General features: G+C 50.4%; 1 protein-coding gene across 5 annotated transcripts in view; it reads left to right on the top strand.

Moving 5' to 3' along the window:
• Positions 1-17,552, top strand: part of LOC144113745 (carbonic anhydrase 1-like) — a 91,661-nt gene that overhangs the window by 27,400 nt on the left and 46,709 nt on the right. Inside the window, exon 1 of one of the 5 annotated variants that reach the window (XM_077647047.1) lies at positions 14,379-14,584. The exons of 2 other annotated variants lie outside the window; for them this stretch is intronic. In XM_077647047.1, coding sequence (XP_077503173.1) covers positions 14,494-14,584 — 91 coding nt within the window. In that variant the 5' untranslated portion in view covers positions 14,379-14,493. Of the gene's footprint in view, positions 1-14,378; positions 14,585-17,552 lie in introns of those variants that run through there. 2 more of the 5 variants (XM_077647043.1, XM_077647041.1) reach the window with 2 other exon arrangements.

The raw sequence follows: 17,552 nt of genomic DNA, 5'->3' as shown, positions 1-17,552 counted from the left end.
GACTCTAGAAGGTAAGTACGCTTTCAGCGAGCTCTTGCGCGTGCTCTTCCGACCACTTATAGTTGCGAAATGATTTATCTTCTATACTGCGCCACGCTATCTGATCGACCCAGCCATGAATCACTTCAAGCTCAAAGCGGAAGGGCCCTGCCATTGTGAATACCTGTGTATACGTATAATGCGTGAAAGCCGCTGTCTTTGTTCGCTGAAGAACAAAAGCGTCCCCAACGAACGACAGGCAGTCCGGTGCATGCGAGTCCACATCGACGGGGCTTTTTTTCTTCTTTCTACCTAGATAAGCATCGCATTCCCGGAAATTCCGACTTGGTTTTCCGACAGCGGGCAAGTGGCGCGGAGAAGCGCTTCTAATTCTTCCCGCAATACGAGCGCCCAACGAGACAACCTTCATGAATGCGAAACGAGCCGTTGGCGGCGTCTTGCGCGGCGGCGAAGGGAAGCCACATGGCGCGTTCATGTCGGCGCTGCTCTCGAGTTGTTGCCGCTCGAAATAATGACGCTTCCCTTTTTGCACGCGCGGTCGTCAGTGTGCCTATATACTTGAAAGTGTCGCAACGATACAACGACAGGCTTAGCGCAGTCGGCTTCACGATGCCGCTTTAAAAGTCGCGTTATTTGCAGGCTGCTGACGGTACGGAAAGTTGAGGGCGCGCACGCGTGTTATCCGATGCCAAATCTCCGCGGTTCGAAAACTGGGCGTTGCTGGGCGCGCCGCCTGTTTAACCTCCTCAGCATTCAACGTATACATGGATCGACCTTGGCATTTAATAAATCTTTTCTTCCAACTGCAATAGAAAATTGGAACCTGCTACCCGACTACATTGTTAACGAGCGCGACGCTACTAAATTTCGACAGGCATTAATTAATCACTGTACTGAATAAAAGACACTTCTCAAACTTAACCCAGTTAACTTATTATTTTTCTTGTTGTTGTTGTAGTTGTTACCGCCTAATTCAGCCTTGTGCCCTTCATTATTGACCAACGTTGTATTGTGATGTATCGTTTTTCATTTTATTGTATTGCATTATGTTTTGTTGTATTAACGTATTATTCTTAGTTGCATTTGCTTTGTTCCCCCCCCCCCTTATGTAATGCCTCAACAGAGGCCTTTAAGGGTATAATAAATGATGATGATGATGATAATACACGTACTTTGAACGATTTCGGACTCTCCGCTGTTCACCATATGTATATACTTGCTGCGTTCGCAACGTCGCCGTGGCAGAGGTAACGGGCGACGTCGCACATTCACGCTTGTTTTCGGGTAATACGTGTTTCTTCGGACATTGGCAAAAACGAGAGCCGTACACGTACATGTAGCCGTAGCCTCATCGCCGCAGTCTCCACTGTTTTGCGCGTCCGCTCGTAAGAAAGAAGAAATCTTTCGAAAGCACGTACGCAAGCTTCTAACCGATAGCGGAGGCCGTGAGTTCAGCTATGAGCTTCCGAAACACGGCAGTGCATGAGAAAAGCTGCATTAGTGTGTTATTTCTTAACGTTTCATTCTCTAATCTTATTCCGCCTGAATCCCAGAAACTTCCATCAACAACACAGACAAAAAAATGAAAGAAAAATGAATTACACTGATTCCACGCATAGAACTTTTTTTTTTTTTCTGCGGGGTGTCTACAGCCTGCAAGAAGTAACCCGGTAATAACTTGTTTTGTCCGTTACCTTATAGATGGTAACATAAGCGTTAGAGAACGAATGCAACTTTGAGAAACCCTTGCACGCCTTGGCCAGTAAAACTAAGAAAAGAAGAATGGCCGGTAAGGGAAATATTTGCTCGCTGGCATACCAAGCAAGACAGCTGCATACACAGCTGCACAAACCTGAGCCTGAGCGCAGGAGAAACAATGAGCCCGTAAGCCGGGATTTAGTCGCGTGCCTCCTCGCGCACACGGCTAACTCGCGCTGTTAAAAAATCCCTCAGCGCTCGGACTGACGAGAGAGAGAGACTCTTTAATGAAGAAACAGAGAATTTAGCCGGCGTTTCAATATCGCTGGCATGCTACTCTGCGTAGGGAGGAGAATTTGGGAGATAAAGACTGAAGGAGAGCAGCGTGGAAGAGGTGGAAAAAAAAACGAAGATAAAATGCAGCCATGAAATGGGTACTAAGGATGCAGTGGCGAGTATTGATGTAACCTATGGAATGATGGAGTGCATAGTCCGACGAATGGGCTGACAAAGTTCACTGCAAGAAGAATGCATGAAGGTAACCTGCAAGTGAATTTAGAGCTTATCGAGATGTCCAATGTCTTTTAAATATGTAAAAAGAAAGTTCATTGCAAGTCTCTGTTGCCTGAAGCAGGCTAAGGGGCCTAAAACTTTGTCCATTGTTAGGGGCACTGGGCAGAGCTTCTGCATGCAATGTTCATAGTACGCACGCTCGTTAGCATACGCAGGGCACTCAAGCAGGATATGTTCCACAGTTTCTATCGAAGCACAGTTGTCACAATGCGGACTGTTCATTTGTCCAAAACGGTATCGCAGGCCATTTGTATATGCAGGATTCAGACGAAGTCGGTGATAAAGTGTTTCGAGTTGTCGAGGAATTCTGGGTGAGAGTCTTGATCTAAGATGTGGGTCGATTGAGTGAAGAAATTGGTACTGATGTGTCGGCAAACTCCAAAGCCGATACGTTTCTTCGTACGCAAAACTTTTAGCCATTTGGGACGCATCAGATTTCGTGAGAAAACTTCGAATGTATCTCTGATGTTGATGGCCCTTACGGGCCGCTTCATCTGCTTTTTCATTAGCCATAATGCCACAGTGAGCAGGTACCCACTGAAATGTTATGCAGTGGCCTGCGGCAATAGCTAAATGATGGATATACCCAATGTCCAGGGAAACTGGCTGGTGATTCGTTTTCTTCAGCAGGTTGGCCAGGATCTGCAGAGATGCTTTTGAATCGGTGAAGATAACCCAACGGCCGGCGGTTCGGCGCAGGATGTAAGAAACAGCTTCCTTAATGCCGTGAAGCTCAGCTGTTGTAGAGGAGGTACTCCGCTGCAGCCGGTAAGAAAGGGCATGGCCTGTTGAGGGCACATAAAGGCCACAAGAAGAAGTTTCTTTAGTAGTTGAACCATCGGACTGACGGCCGCCTAGCACTTGCCTTCATTAGAGAGATCTAGCATACCGGATACGTATTAGCGGAGACGTATACCGGTTTTACGTACTGGAGCTGAGCATGCGCAGTGGCAAGGGCGTGGAGGACCGCTGCGCGTTCGCAACAAACGTGCCTGAAGCGCTTTACGGACTGCTTACGGCACACTCTTAAGAAAGGCGCCGCACGTGCGCTGTATTCATGGAACCCAGAAAATATAGTGTACACCCGTAACGGCCGTATACTTCACCCGGGGAGTGCGATTCTTCGTGGACTGTTCGCTTGCTGAGCCTAACTCTGGCTGTGTTTTGCGGCGTTTGCGTGCGTAAGCACGGAGGAAGTGAACGCACAGACGAGAAAGATTCGTCGGCACGCACATAGGAGTGCGTCCTATCGCTCTCGCTGTTTTCCCAGAGACGCTGTATTTGCGCCTGTCGCGAGCAAAACAAAAGACGTCCGCTTGCGGTCGGTCAACGGCTCGCGCGATGTTCGCCCTCCGCGCCCGTCCGAGCGCCAAGTGACATTCGATTCGCAGTGACAAACACGCTACACGAAACGCCGAAGCGAGCGAACGCAGGCACAGTATGTGACGGCAGTAAAAGCAGCAGCGCCTGGTCCCGGCCGGCGTCTTTCGTTTGGACGGCGTCCAAGGCGCTAGAATAAAGAGTGCCCGCGGTGCGACGGAATTCGGGTTTTTCTGGAGTGAAAAGCACTGCACCCACCCGCTAGAAGCATGGCACGCCGTCGTAAAGGGGCAGCCGGGAGTCATTTTGTACGCGGCGGCAGGCGTCACTCTTCATTTCTGTCTCCGTGGAAGCCGCGGCTGTTTGTCTGTGTGCAGGACGGCTCTTGTTCGCGACACGCTGCGGACAAAGTGGCGACCCGTGACGCTCCACTCCTTTGTCGTTTCCAGACTGCACTATATAACCTCGGCATGCCATCTGAGGACATTCAGTCCTTTCCTCTGCGCGCGACGCAGTGCACAGCACTCACAGCGGGGGAAGGGGACGCGAGAAGCAGGGTTTAATACAGCTCTGTAAAGAGCGGTGGGACACTTGCCAGATTGTTGCCATGGCCGGCGAACAAAGAAAGCAGCACTGAAAATAACGTCCGCTTTATTTTGAGTTTCCCTGGCTTCACGTTCCGGTCGCGCTGTTTGGCAGCAACGTTCCGCGTGTTGTCGAAATGTGGGGCGTTGAGAGCACTCGTGCGTTAGTCGAAGGCAGCTTATAAGATGAGGACGCACATGTTCAAGTGTTGTTTTGAACTGACTTTGTGAAGTACGCTACGCGAAAAGAGAGATACGGCCTTTCTATGTTTGCTTTTATTGCGCTCCGACGGTTACACCAGTGCTTAGAGTCAGGCGGTCTCGGCGGGTCTCAGACTCCCCACCAATACTGAGAATGGATCTAGACACCCGTGCTAGACTTTAGGAACTGCACGAATCCGATGCAAGCAACCATTTTTTGTTCTTGTCAATGGTGGCCGGAACATTTATTCTCTGTCATTCGAAGATTTTCGCTCTGATTTTTAGTAAGAATCGTTTCCTAAACACGAGATGGAGACAAATACAAAGTTGGCAGCACTACGCAAAAGGTGGAAGGAAAAGGGAAACCAGTGCCCTCACATCCCCAGTCAAGAAGTGCTTGTGACTGGGGCTAGCTGGAACATGTTCATATGCAAGACGTGCGCTTAAGACGATAACACGAAAGACTAGCGCTTAACCGTTCGTGTTTTCGTCTTTAACTCTGTCAGTCTAAGCACACGTCTTGCATATATGACCACGACGTCAGTCCAGAGCTGGCCGCTCAGCTCCAAGGCTACAGAACAACAAGCGCACTGGCAGAGCGTGTGGGATCGTGTGTTACAGGACTGTGGCATAAACTGAGCAAACAACGACCTTTAAAAATGATTTATCCTGTATATATAACCCGGTGTGTAAAACAGGCCGCCAGTCGCTTTCTCTCTCTCTCTCCCTCTTTATCTCCCTCTCCACCTGTGCTCGAATCACTAGAGGACTGCCCTTCGATGCAGCCAGACATTAAGCACTAGTTACACCCTTCGTCGTGTTGGAAAATACGCTTTAACTTCCAAAAGCTTGGATCTCGTTGGTCACTCCAGGATTCTTTTCTAAAGTTTCGTTTCATGCCTCGCTTTTGTCATTGAGAATCGCGCACGCGCTTGTGTTCCCAATGGAAACGCGCCTGCTTAACGTTGCAGCCAACGATCCATGAGCAGAGGCATTCGTTCTAAAATTGGCCCCTATCAATTGCAAGGCGCCGTCCGACAATTCAGCTATACATGCACCAGCGTCGTGCATTACCTGAAGGACGTTCGCCGAACGGCCCTTCGAGAAACGATGTGTTTTGCTCGCCATAAAGGCGCGTGGTACGAGAGGGGGAGGACTTGTCGGCATATCGCCCGCGCGCGCAGCGACGCGCAAAGGCATCAGCAGAGCGATCTGTTTTTAGCGCGTTGCCTCCGCCATGCTGCAACCGAAGGTCATCGGTCGTTCTGAGCTGATGGCGCCCACGGCCGCGTGTTCCGAGCCGCTTGCGTGCCGACGAGCGGAGCGCTGTACTACAATCACTTTAAATCCTATGCGATCTCGCCATGCGCATCTGAGCACGCGAGAAGAAAAGCGCGTCAGCTCCCGTGCTGCATGCGCCGAGCGACGTTCGAAGAAGCGGGGCCGGACGGCGCTCCGCGCTTTGTTCGCCACGCCCACTCGTCCGCGAACGTTCGCGCGGCCGCGGTGGCATGCGAGGTTCTCGGACGTCACGAAATGACGTCCCGGCCGGCGCTCGAGGGTCCGTGCAAGTCCCGCAGCGTCTGCTGGCCAACCAGCCAATCGAGCGGAACGTAAACGGTGACGCAAAATCGAGAGCACCGTTTTGCGTCGTAGAGCATTCTGTGTCCTTCTCGCGCGAAAAGCGAGAACCGCCATTTCGCTCAAATTCTCCTCTGCAGATTTTGCGCCGCCGTTAATAGCACTGCGGCTCGTTCCGTGGCCTACCTTAAGCGGTATACAGAGCTGAACGAGCAGTTACCGAGGGACTTGGCGTGCAGGCTGTTCTCGTCATGGTGCGCTTTTGCTAAATGGTGGCCCGAAAACGGCTTCCTCGCCGCAGAAGCCATGGCAGGAAAGAAAAACTAGAATCGCGCCGTGGCCATGCAAGTCAATCAGGCGGAGATCAAAGCATAAAAAAAATGCTGCTCTATGCAGTCGCCAATGACGTATTGTTTACCTCCATGGCCCTTCTTCCACGGACGTCGGAACAGGGCGGTGGGGTGGGGGGGGGGGGGGGGGGGTGCCCACCCACTCCCCAACATTTCTCTAGAAGGGGCAGCGCCCTCCTGCCCCCAAATCTCCAACTTCTTGCACTCAGATCAGATTCCTGACAAACGCTTCAATTTCAGGACGTTATAAATGTAAAGCACAGTGGGGCTGAGCTCGTTGGCTTCATAGCCAGCCTTAAAACGTTTAATTTCGGTAACCTAAACCAATCATACCCCAACAGAAATTGTTAATTGACTGAGCTCTGCTCAGGAGCATGATTACTAGCATTGAAACAGCATAAACGAACTTGTTTACTGCAGTCGATCACTCCTCATGTGTACATTTTTATATATATAATGTTGCCCATTTCAACTCAAGTTTTATATGCATTACAAGTGCACTTTTGAACAGCGAAATATCAAAATATAAACAAAAAGTAAATAAAATTGAATGAACATTTAAATAGAACATAGACCTGCTTCCCCCCCCCCCCCCCCCATACACACACACACACTCAAAAAAAAGTTCCGAAGTCTCTGCCTTCTTCCCGGTTACATTTCTCTGCCTCTCTATAAGGACAAGAAGGCTGTTCGTGACGTAGGGCTGCCAGCAGGTGGTTTTCCAGGCTGATGGGGTTCTCCCGTAGAGTACTGTGCCTTCGCGACTCGTATTTTGGGATGCAGCTTATATTGGCGCCTGGCTGGAGACGCCGAGCACTGCCCTATACAAAAGCGCGCTGACACAGCAGCAAGAGAGATTCGTGGGTGTGTGCGACCCAGACGCGTTACGCGATCAGGCTGCTTTCGCAGCGCTCCCCTTTTTGCTTTCATTCTCTCAATGCGGGAGTGTTCGCTATGGACGCCCGCATGGAACAAAAAATAAAAGGACGGTGTACTGCCGAACAACGTGTGCGGCTAGGAGTGGGCTTGTCTGGGACCGCGATTACGGCGTCTGCGAGTACCTCGCCAGAACTAATGGAGTGCCCGTTTTTAGCGCCCCCCGCCGCTTTGGTGCCAAGACGAGACAACTTGCCTCATTGGACCCGAGGCGCCGGTAGTGGCACGAGAGAAAGGATGCGCGAAGTGTCACCGGCAGTCGCGTTTCCAGTGGCGCCTTGCAGATTTGCCGCGTCTCACTCTCTCCCTCTCTCTGTCCCCGCAGTTATGAGTAGACTAGATAGCTGCGGCAGCCTGGTGAAGCCAGCAGTGGAAACTTCGTTTTTTTCACTGCAGTTTGTCTCTGATGAAAATCGGCATATGGTTGCTGCCGTTAAACAAAATTATGATTCGTGGTGCAGTAGGCTATCTAGCTGCATTTCATGTCCCGCACATATTATCTGATAATGTCATTGAAATCTCGGTAAAAAAGGGCACACGTTTCCATGGCCTTCTTTCCTTTTTGTTTCCGTTTTCATTTTCAACTATACTTTCTTTTAAAGGTTACATGGAGCGCCAGAAGCAGTCCAGAAGAAGAGAAACTAATCTGGCAGTTAATTCCACCACCTGCCTGAACACGTCTGCTGATTTGATATCTCTTATTAGCCGTCGCCAAAAGTATGCGATGACTGAAACACAATTAGGTAACAAATGTACAGTCAGAGAAAAAAGTGTCTGGACCGCGTGCTCCGTAAAGTAAGCCGTTAGATCTGTTCTCAGCTGTTCTCAGACCACGCTTATAGAGGTGAAAGAACAGGATTTTCACTTTAATCTCCACAGGTGTGGTCTCCAGCCGGCGGATAATAATAAAGTAATAAAGCTGTCGACTTCGTTTACACATAACGCGGTCCAGAGATTTTTATCCCCAACTCTGCGTTTACACATAACGCGGTCCAGAGATTTTTATCCCAAACTTTGCCTCATCGCGTCACTTTTCTTTATATATACCTATATACTTGATGCACGCCTTGAGTGATTTAAAAACTTACAAGTTGTTTTTAACAGTCAGTTCCTCGCCAGACAGTGATATTTGCGGTTTACTTATATGACTCCTTCTTTCTCTCCCTCCCCTGTCGGGCAGAAAGATTGCCTTAATTAATCTATGGCTTCCTAATTACGAGCGGTTGGTTGCTGATGTTGTCACACGTACAGTGTGACGACGGAATCTGGATGTTGTCACGGCACCTAACCATTTCCTCATTGCCAACGTTATCACCCTTGTACTTACACTCACTTACGGCGAACAGCGACAGTTTTGCACGCGCCTTTCTCTCTCTCTCTCTCCCCGCGCGCGCGTTCCGCAGCGCATGCGCGTGTTCGCGGAGACTGGCTGCGCCGACTTTGCCGGTAGCAGCCGGCAGCCGTAACGCTAAAGTGATGTCGCGTTTCTCCACCAGGAGAGAAATCCAGCGCTAGCGTCGCGCAGCAAACTCCAGCACTGGTACCTTATAGGCAGTGCCAGTGTAGGCGTTACCGAAAAAAAGTAACTAAATACGTTACTCATTACGCTAAAAAAAGGAACCCGTTACCGAAAAAAAGTACAGCACGTTTCTTTGCCGCTACTTCATGGCCATTAATTTTAATTAGTATTCGCCTTAAGAACTTACGATAACAATTTTATAAGGCTCACGTTTCACATAACACTTCTAGCCCAAACAAGATTTTACGCGAAATTCTGTTTGAACGAGAATACTTCGTAGAAATGTGCAGGAGCTTAGCAATGTTATAGTGGCCTAAAGTTGCCTGTATAGTTACATGTGATGGCTTCTAACTGTGGCACATGGTGAAGCCATTTTCTGACTGTGGCATTAAACAGAAAATGACATTTCATCATCAGTTCTAACTTCGCACAGAAAACATCGCTGCACTCTCAAAAAATTTAAGGTAATTCTGAAAAATGTGATGTCCAAAGTGCTCCGCATGTTTCCACTCTTTAGAGAGTTGTGTGTGTGAGTGGTTTGGGAAGGGGAGGTAGGTGAAGGCAAGTGTGTGAATGCGTGTTTGTGCACGTGTTTCGTACTTTATGGCTATTATGTCTTTCTTTTTTTTTAGTTAGGTGCGTTGTCAAGGGCAGGTGTTTTCTGGCATGCATGCGAGCCGCAACAAGGGTCGTCGAAAGCACGTGTAGATATTGTTTATTTACAACATCACTTAAGGTGCCCTGCGCTTTTTTTTCATAAAAAGGGGGCGGAGTGGGTCACAATTTTAACAAAAAGTAACTAATAACGTGACACCTCACGTTACCGAAAAATCTTAACGGAAGTGCGTTACCCGTTACAGTTCCGAAATGGTAACGAGTACGTTACTAAGTTACCGAAAAAAGTAACGCGTTACAGGTAACGCCGTTACTTGTAACGCGTTACCGCCAATTTCACGAAATCGACGCCACGCTGCGGCGGCGCCGCGAACTAGTCTAAAGGGCCAACTCCAAGGGCCCTTCCTAGGCGTACGCGCCCAGCGTCGGCGCTCTTGGCGTACGCCGGAACGGGCGTCGAAAAGGGGCATGCACCTCCATGCTCCTGGTGCTGGCTCGCTCCCCCTCTCGACCCGACGGAAAGAATTTCTAGCTGTGAAGGAAAGGTTCTGGGGGGCGCTGAAAGGACTTCTTAAACCGCGAAGAAAAGTTCGGGGAACATGTTTGTTCCATGTTTGTTCCATGTTCCATGTTTGAGCATGTTTGTTCCATGCAGAAAAGCGTCACCGAGAGCCCCGCGGTCCTCCAATTGTTGTAAACATGACCCCGCTTCCGACACGTACGCGAGCGTCCGTGCGCTGGCGCTGATATCAGCATGGACAGATAACCGCGCCTCGCCGAGGTTCGCTGGCGTCTCCTGCAGTGCGCATGCGCAAAACAGTTCTGGCGCACGCCATGAGCGCCGGCGCTCGGCGCGTACGCCCAGGAAGCACCCTTGGAGTTGGCACTTGAAGGTGCACTAAAGAGGAACCTGAACTCGTCTTTTTACCGCGGGAACTCGAGCTACACGTTCTGAGCATTCTTAGAAACTTCTAATCATTGTCCTGTGCGGCCGATTTCCCTAATTTAAATCCGATTAAACATCCCGGCTCCCGCCTTTTTTTGAACTCAACGCTGAAGGTAGAAGTCAACCAACGCGTGGAGTGCCATTCAGGCATATCCGTGGTGGCTTCGCTTTCGCTTTCTTGTTGTTTTTTTAGGTTTCTGTGAATAAATTGTTTCAGTCGCAGACAACATAGGCGCGAATTAGACCCACGGAAATAAAAATAAGCGAAGGCTATTTGCTTTACGTATCACTCCGCCGATGGCAGGGAGGCAAGCCGCCAAGCGACTGGCTGAAAGGCATTCCACGCGTTGGTTGACTATACTTTGAACGTTGAGTCAGAAAATAAAGTCGGGAGTCAGGACGTTTAATCCGATTTTAATTAAGGAAATCGGTCTCACGGGGCAATCATTCGAAGTTTTTAAGAATGCTTGGAACGTGTAGATCGAGTTCCCGCGGTAAAAATACGAGTTCAGATTCCTCTTTAGTGCGCCTTTAAAGAGGATCGGCAGCGCGCGCAAGCGTTTGTTTGTTCCATTTCGAGAGCTTTGCGGCCCATTCAGACGTTGCTGTCATAGTTTTCCTGTAAAAATACTAGTTGTTTTCACGGCATAGACGCCACACACTGCGGCCGCGCCACGATCCTGTCTACGGAGAACTCGCCCGATACATTCGAGCTGCGTGCTGCTGGTGCTGCGCAGCAAACAATTTCGAATGTCGTCCGGCATAAAGAAAGCTCAGCAGCAATGCTGCGCACCTTTTTGTTCATCACTGGGATGGAAAAGCCGGAAGGTATTATTCTATCGCTTAACCACTGCTAGCAGCCTTGGGTGCTAGTCACAGCGTCAAAGGTCGTGTGTTCGCGGCACTTTCAGGTAGGCGACTTCTTTCTTCCACGTAAGGAATCGGTGCCATTATAGCTTTCTTTGGTTTTAATTCAACGACTACGGTGATAATAGTGGCTTGTCGTTGTAATTGCTGCCACGATGCAACCGCAATACTCGCGAAATTGTGCCTCGTCGAAAGACAAGCTGCAGTTAAAGCGCCTGCATTTTATTTTTCCCTCTCTGCGTTTTATATTCTCGTATTGGTTTCTGTTCATTCTAAACACCCGTGTTTCACGGTCCGCAAAGTGAAACCTCAAAGCCCCGAGACCCGCGCTACCCGCTGCGTGGCGCCTCCGATGGCGCGCTCTAACTCGATGGCATCGCGTTCACGCTGCAGCGTACAGACGTGAACAGGCTTGTATCGTAGCGCTCGAGCGGTCCTCTCCAGAGTAAACGAAGCGAAATTTTACAACAGCTACCGTGTTCCACGGCCAGTGCTCAGTGCTGAAGCAAAGTTGCATAGAAAATGAAAGCAAGGAACAATCACACTGCCCTTAACACAGCATCCTGCGCGCTATACGGTTTGTCTCGCAGCTCACAGCTCCAGCCCTCTAAACAAGTCTCCTCACGAATGTACATACAAGGGGCTTTGCTTGCTCGAATGAAGTGATCGCCCCACGTAAGCCTTGCTGGGGTTCAGTTTGCTTAATTGAAATCCAAGCAGCAGGCGGTCGAAAACGAAACCATCGCGAACCATTTTAGCTTTCAGCGTTATGCAATGATTTCGCACAGCCCGGCCTACCTTTACAACTCATCAGTAAAACGTGCGTGTATTCTTCTGGCTTTTCCTCCATGTAAAAACACAGCACTGTCGACCTTAATTGATATCGCTGAAAAAAATGCCGCCGCGGTGGCTGAGTGGTTATGGCGCTCGGCTGCCGGCCCGAAAGACGCGGGTTCGATCCCGGCCGCGGCGGTCGAATTTCGATGGAGGCGAAATTCTACAGGCCCGTGTATTGTGCGATGTCAGTGCACGTTAAAGAACCCCAGGTGGTCGAAATTTCCGGAGCCCTTCACTACGGCGTCTCTCATAACCTGAGTTGCTTTGGGACGTTAAACCCCTACAAACCAACCGATATCGCTGAAAACTTCCTGGACGGGGAGACGACAGTGTGCGGTTCCGCTCACTCGGCGGACGTTTGCAGACACAGGTTGACGATATCCAGTTTGTCATCGATTCTGTGTTTTACACCGACTAGGAGGAGGAGGAGGAGGAGGAAAAACTTTATTTATATTTGATATTAAAATGTGTTATTAGCGGTCGCGGGCTGTCTTCTTCATCTTCCGATGAGTTATTGCAGCCCGTCTTAACAGGGTTGGGGCCCCTGGTCCAGGGCTAAAACTAGGTGCTTCCCCCTCAGTGAAAAAAACGTGACTCAATCGTGCAATCAAGAAACCTTGTTAATGCTCCCGGGCTGATCAAAGTTCAAGTCCTCTTTACGGTTGCCATCCTGGCTCGACTACAGCGCCGCCTATAGTTCGTGAACATCGCCAATAGTGAGCCGTCATCATCGGATTGAACTTTTATGCGTCTCTCTGGCGCCGTCGCGCAACGCCTGTCGCTGTCAAAACTAAATTCGACAAGGCCCAATTTCCCGTCTAGACGACCGCGCACAATGAATCCTGTCCTCGCCGTTTCTACTAAACGCTCTGTGCAGCTCACCGCATGCATGCGGTGCGTCAGCCGACGTCCATTTCACGATCCTGTTCCGAGGAACTTGCACTTTTGCGGATATGTATACGTATGCGTGCCCTTTTCCGGCTGTTTCCCGTGATTCTCGCGACCATATTTTCCACCGCGATCCGACGCTCCTCTTCGCCGGCTGCCCGCGCCAGGGTAACTTCCGCGTGCGGAACTGCGGATATCGCGCTTTCGTCATTCCGCCAGGAGTCCGGGTGTTTTCATCCAGTTGATCCGCGCACACTGCGGCATGGAGACACAGACGGCCGGTCCCGCGTCGCAACGCCCAGCACGCGTCTCTACTTTGCATGCGCGAGTGGCCGGCCCACGAGCGCGGAACAGCTGGACGATCCGCGCGTGATTACTGCCCGCATCAGTCGCCGCTTCGCAAGTTTACACGGAGCACGATGGGACGTTTGCTAGCGCCCTCTGATGGGCGGCTTGCATTTCTGGCGCACAGATTTGCCGCACCAAGATGTCGCTTGAGTTTGAAGGGATCGTGTGACGCTACCAGAACGCATAGTAAAAACGTAAAAACGCTACCGGTGGGCTGGAAACGCGGCATATGTGGAATGCTGATCACTTGCGCTGCATTGTTGCGAGACTGTATACAGTTATATTAAAAGAAAAACGATAGGAGTAACCCTAAAATGCACAAATAGAGCCACGTGAATAGAAAAAAACGACGAAATGAAGTTTGGCGATATACGGCGTAAAATCGATCGTATAGTATGTAGGGGTAACAGTGTAGATCCCCAAGGGAAGGAAAATGTCGCCGAATGCTGCCGAAAGCCGGGAAGCTTGCCGGAAAGGGTGGCCGCGGCTGGGTACAGGGCAGGGTAACTGGAGAGCATTGGGAGACACCTTCTGCTTGTAGTGCACGTAATCTGGCTCGTGATGATGATGATAGTGCCGCGAAGCATTGATGTTCATAGCTAGTAGACTTCAAAACAAACAACTCGACCGTATAGATCCCAGTGACTCGAGGTCTCGAGGAACGGTCTTTTAGCGGAGAGTTCAGTAGGGGACTGCGTGCCCACTTTTTCAATCAATATCGTTCGATTGCCGTTTATGATTCTAGCCTGTCAAATATTACAAATTGCAACATTGTTCTCTGCGGCGAAGGGGACCTCTGTTTTACTCCAAGAAATTACGCAACCGTACGCAGCGCATTTCAGGAGGCAGACCTCCGTACCGATCATAACTCCTCGCATTTATGCAGCGTACTCGGACTGGCGCGGCTTCCCAATCTTTGCGGCAGTTGAAGTCATCATGGCTATTACCGCGTTGGCCTGCCGTATACCCGGCCAGCTTCACAGTGATCGATGGCTAAGGTCGATGTTTGTGGTCGATCATTCCGACAAACGAGCCGCTTTGTTTTCCCGGGCACGCACAGGGGGCGTAGGCCAGAGGAAGACGACGTGCAGGCAGCGGATTCGGCCTGGTCTCTGCCCCCGGCTGGGCCGCAAAATTCTCGCCGGCGACGGCTTGTGTCGTCACGATCATAACTGCGCACTGAGCGCCGGGGAAGTCTAGCTGCGAGGATGGGCTTCGCGGCTGCGCGCCATGGCTCACGTTAGCGCTGGCGGAAGTGGCGCTGGACCCAGCCTATCCATGTGCTTGACGCAGCTCCTCGCCCACTGCTGGCCTGCTTGCGGTAAGTTCCTGAAGCGTGTACGCGAAGCCTGCCGTTTATAGCGTACTCGGATGTCTCTGGCCTTACGCGTTCGGCACCCGGGACTAGCGCAACGATATTAACGGGGCGTGGGCGATGTTACTAAAATTCTAAATTGCGACGATAATCATAGTATCGATTCTGTGTCGTTAGTATGTAGCGCCAAGCCTGGCACAAAACGTGAATGCCGCCTAAAAAAAAATGAACACAGCCTGTCGCAGTCTTCGTGCTGTGCGGTGCAATCTTTGCGAGCAGCACCGTATACAATCGCAAACCTTTGTTTGCGGTGGCTTGACCTTGTGCCTTCAGGAGCCACGGTTGCTTTGCTGTGCTTGCTATTCAAACGGTGTATGTATACCTAGCAAAAGAGACATATTCGCGTTCCGTCCGCATGACGCTGTGGGAAATTGTTCGCGCTCTAGTGTAGCTGCCGACCTTTATTTATTTTCAGAATAATCGGGCACTGTTACTCAAAGAAAACAAAAGCTCGTCAACCCAGTGGTACCTGTGCGTGTTCCTTTCACTGCTTGGTTATTAATTTGTTGCAACGTAGCTAAAGTTATCATACAAGTGTGGGCTTGTGGATCTCAGTGATATAAAGTCTGTCTGGCGACCAGACGCAGGCGTGAACTCGATTGTGCGTTGAGCCGCGGTAGATCTGAGACAGCCGGGTAGCCCCTCCTCTGGGGCAGTGCATGCCGCCGAATGGCCGCCGACACAGCAAGCGTGCCGCGTGCTTACGGGCTTACGCAAAGTGCTGGAAAGCCATCTCAGCGAAGGCACGTTGGCTAGACTTGTTGCAACTGCGGCTGTCTTAAAATTTCCTGCTGCACAATTAAGTTGCGCAAGCTTTGAAAGAAAAAAAACCAACAAAGGACATGATCAGAGCGGCCCCCGTCAAGCAGGCAATTTGAGCTGGGCGTGCAGAGCGTGCATGTTGGTGGACGATCTGGAGCGCCGTCTAGCGACAGCGAACAAAGGCACTGTTATACGTAACTTGAAAGAGGAGGAGGGGACCGCTAACGAGACACCTGTTCTTACGCCGCGGTCGAGAGACGCCAGCGGCAGCGGTCGGCAGCGGTCGGCCGTGGGGGATTCGGGCGAGAGTGGCTGTTTGCCGCTGCACCACTCGGAAGGAGGAAGCTCCCTTCGTGCCCCGAATGCGGCGCGTTTCGTTTTCGACGAGACAACGCGGCACGTCGCCCCTGCCGGCGCCCGTGTCAAGGACACACGGTCGCCCCTTAGACCAACGTTTTTAGATCTCTTTCAGTTTGCAAGCTCCCACCGAGCCGCGCACGAGAAAGCGGCCCCCTTCCGTTTCCACTCACCATGCGGCGCTGCTGTCACTGTCGGCCCGGAGAGCTCGCGCTCGGCAGCGGTTGCGGCAGCCTTCTCCGCCGGATCTCATCCGCTATAACGTCGCGAACGAACGCGCAGAATTCAAATTTGTTGGCCGTCTTTTAATTGTCACGTAGAAACTTCAGTCTCATGGTTAAAGAACTGTTTGGCCTGAGCAGTAAGGGTGAGATAAAGAGCAGGCTGAAGCAAGATCGCGAAAAACTGCGATCGTTTACTTGCTTCGCGCTTTATCTATCGCATCGTATTTACGATGTTTATCCTGGATAGTTTAGTGCCTGTTGGCGTAACGCTATCAATAGTTCTTGTGAATAGTTCACGAACCATAATGGAAGATTTAAAATATCCATGTTCCGTTCTGTTTTTAGAACAGTCACGAAATTCCGCGCTCTGTTACCGACGTAAGGAGCACAGCACAGAGAGCAGGGTTTTTCACGTTCACTTAGAGCATTTATTTAAATGCACACAAACACTGAATGCAGGCACACCTGTTACGAAACACGGAAGGAATGGCTACAGAAGACGAGCTTTTTTATTTGCAATGGTGACTTTTTCTCTGCTTTCCAGCCGGCGATTCACAACTCTCGCGTAGAAGTGCATGCGTGTAACTATGACAAAATTCAGCACCTGGCATGTAAAAGAGGCCATATGCTCTGCGCATCCAAGCCGCGCAAGGTTTCTCAATTCCAACTCGTCTAACACCTCCCAAAACATATCTGCGAAAAGTGGGCCTTCTTTCAATGAAGTTGAAACTGCTCTGTTTACAATATTTGTAAACTCTAACATCTTTTTTGTAGGATGCTTTAGGCAGCCTTGCTCGAAGCTCCTGTACACGGTGAGGTACGAGTCACTGCCAACAACTGGCACTGGGGAGCTGATATCCTCTATGCAGGAAGGGCATGTTGTACTCTTGCTGAATTTATGCACCACATAGCCCGAAAAGTAGTATGATATGCTTTCATCTACTTCTCCCTTGGAGTAAATGTGGTCACTGCCACTGTGCTGGGGCAAGTCATTAGGTTCAGAGGTTAACTCAAGAATTCTGGATTCAATCAGGTCATGCAGGTGCGCTTGCTTACAGCGGTGTGATTCTCTCGATTTCTTCAGTGTGTCTTGAATACCTACAAGCACAGCACTCGGTGCACCCTCCACACTTCCACGCAGACCGGTCTTTATAGGTGTGTACAGAGTAAGCAGTCGGAATATTTGTGTGAAATTCACGACTGTCGGATGTGACTCGTCGCCTCCAAATGAGCGCACCAATCCGCTACTTTGACAAGGCGGCGGCAGCGGCGGCGACGATAGGGAGGGGCAAACAGTGTGGCGAGCGCCACCGCGCGGCAGGAAAGAGAAAGGCGACACTCCGCGCGCCGGAGCTTTCAAACTGAAAGAGATCTAAAAACGTTGCCTTAGACAGCGTGACACGTACAATACTTCCCATTGTTTAGCGCGTCTCCATACAGTTGACTTTGAAAGGCACATGTCACAAGCTGAAAAGGAACTGCGGCTTGTCGCGTTATACGACGCCGTTTGTCGAACCAGCTTCGAACAGTAGGAAAATCCCACCGTCTTTTGTTTGCCCTTTGAGTCAAAT

Source organism: Amblyomma americanum, chromosome 1 (genome assembly GCF_052857255.1).
Source record: "Amblyomma americanum isolate KBUSLIRL-KWMA chromosome 1, ASM5285725v1, whole genome shotgun sequence".
Classification (NCBI taxonomy): domain Eukaryota; kingdom Metazoa; phylum Arthropoda; class Arachnida; order Ixodida; family Ixodidae; genus Amblyomma; species Amblyomma americanum.
The sequence above is the reverse complement of the archived record's forward strand: the minus strand, read 5'-3'. Positions and strand labels throughout refer to the sequence as shown.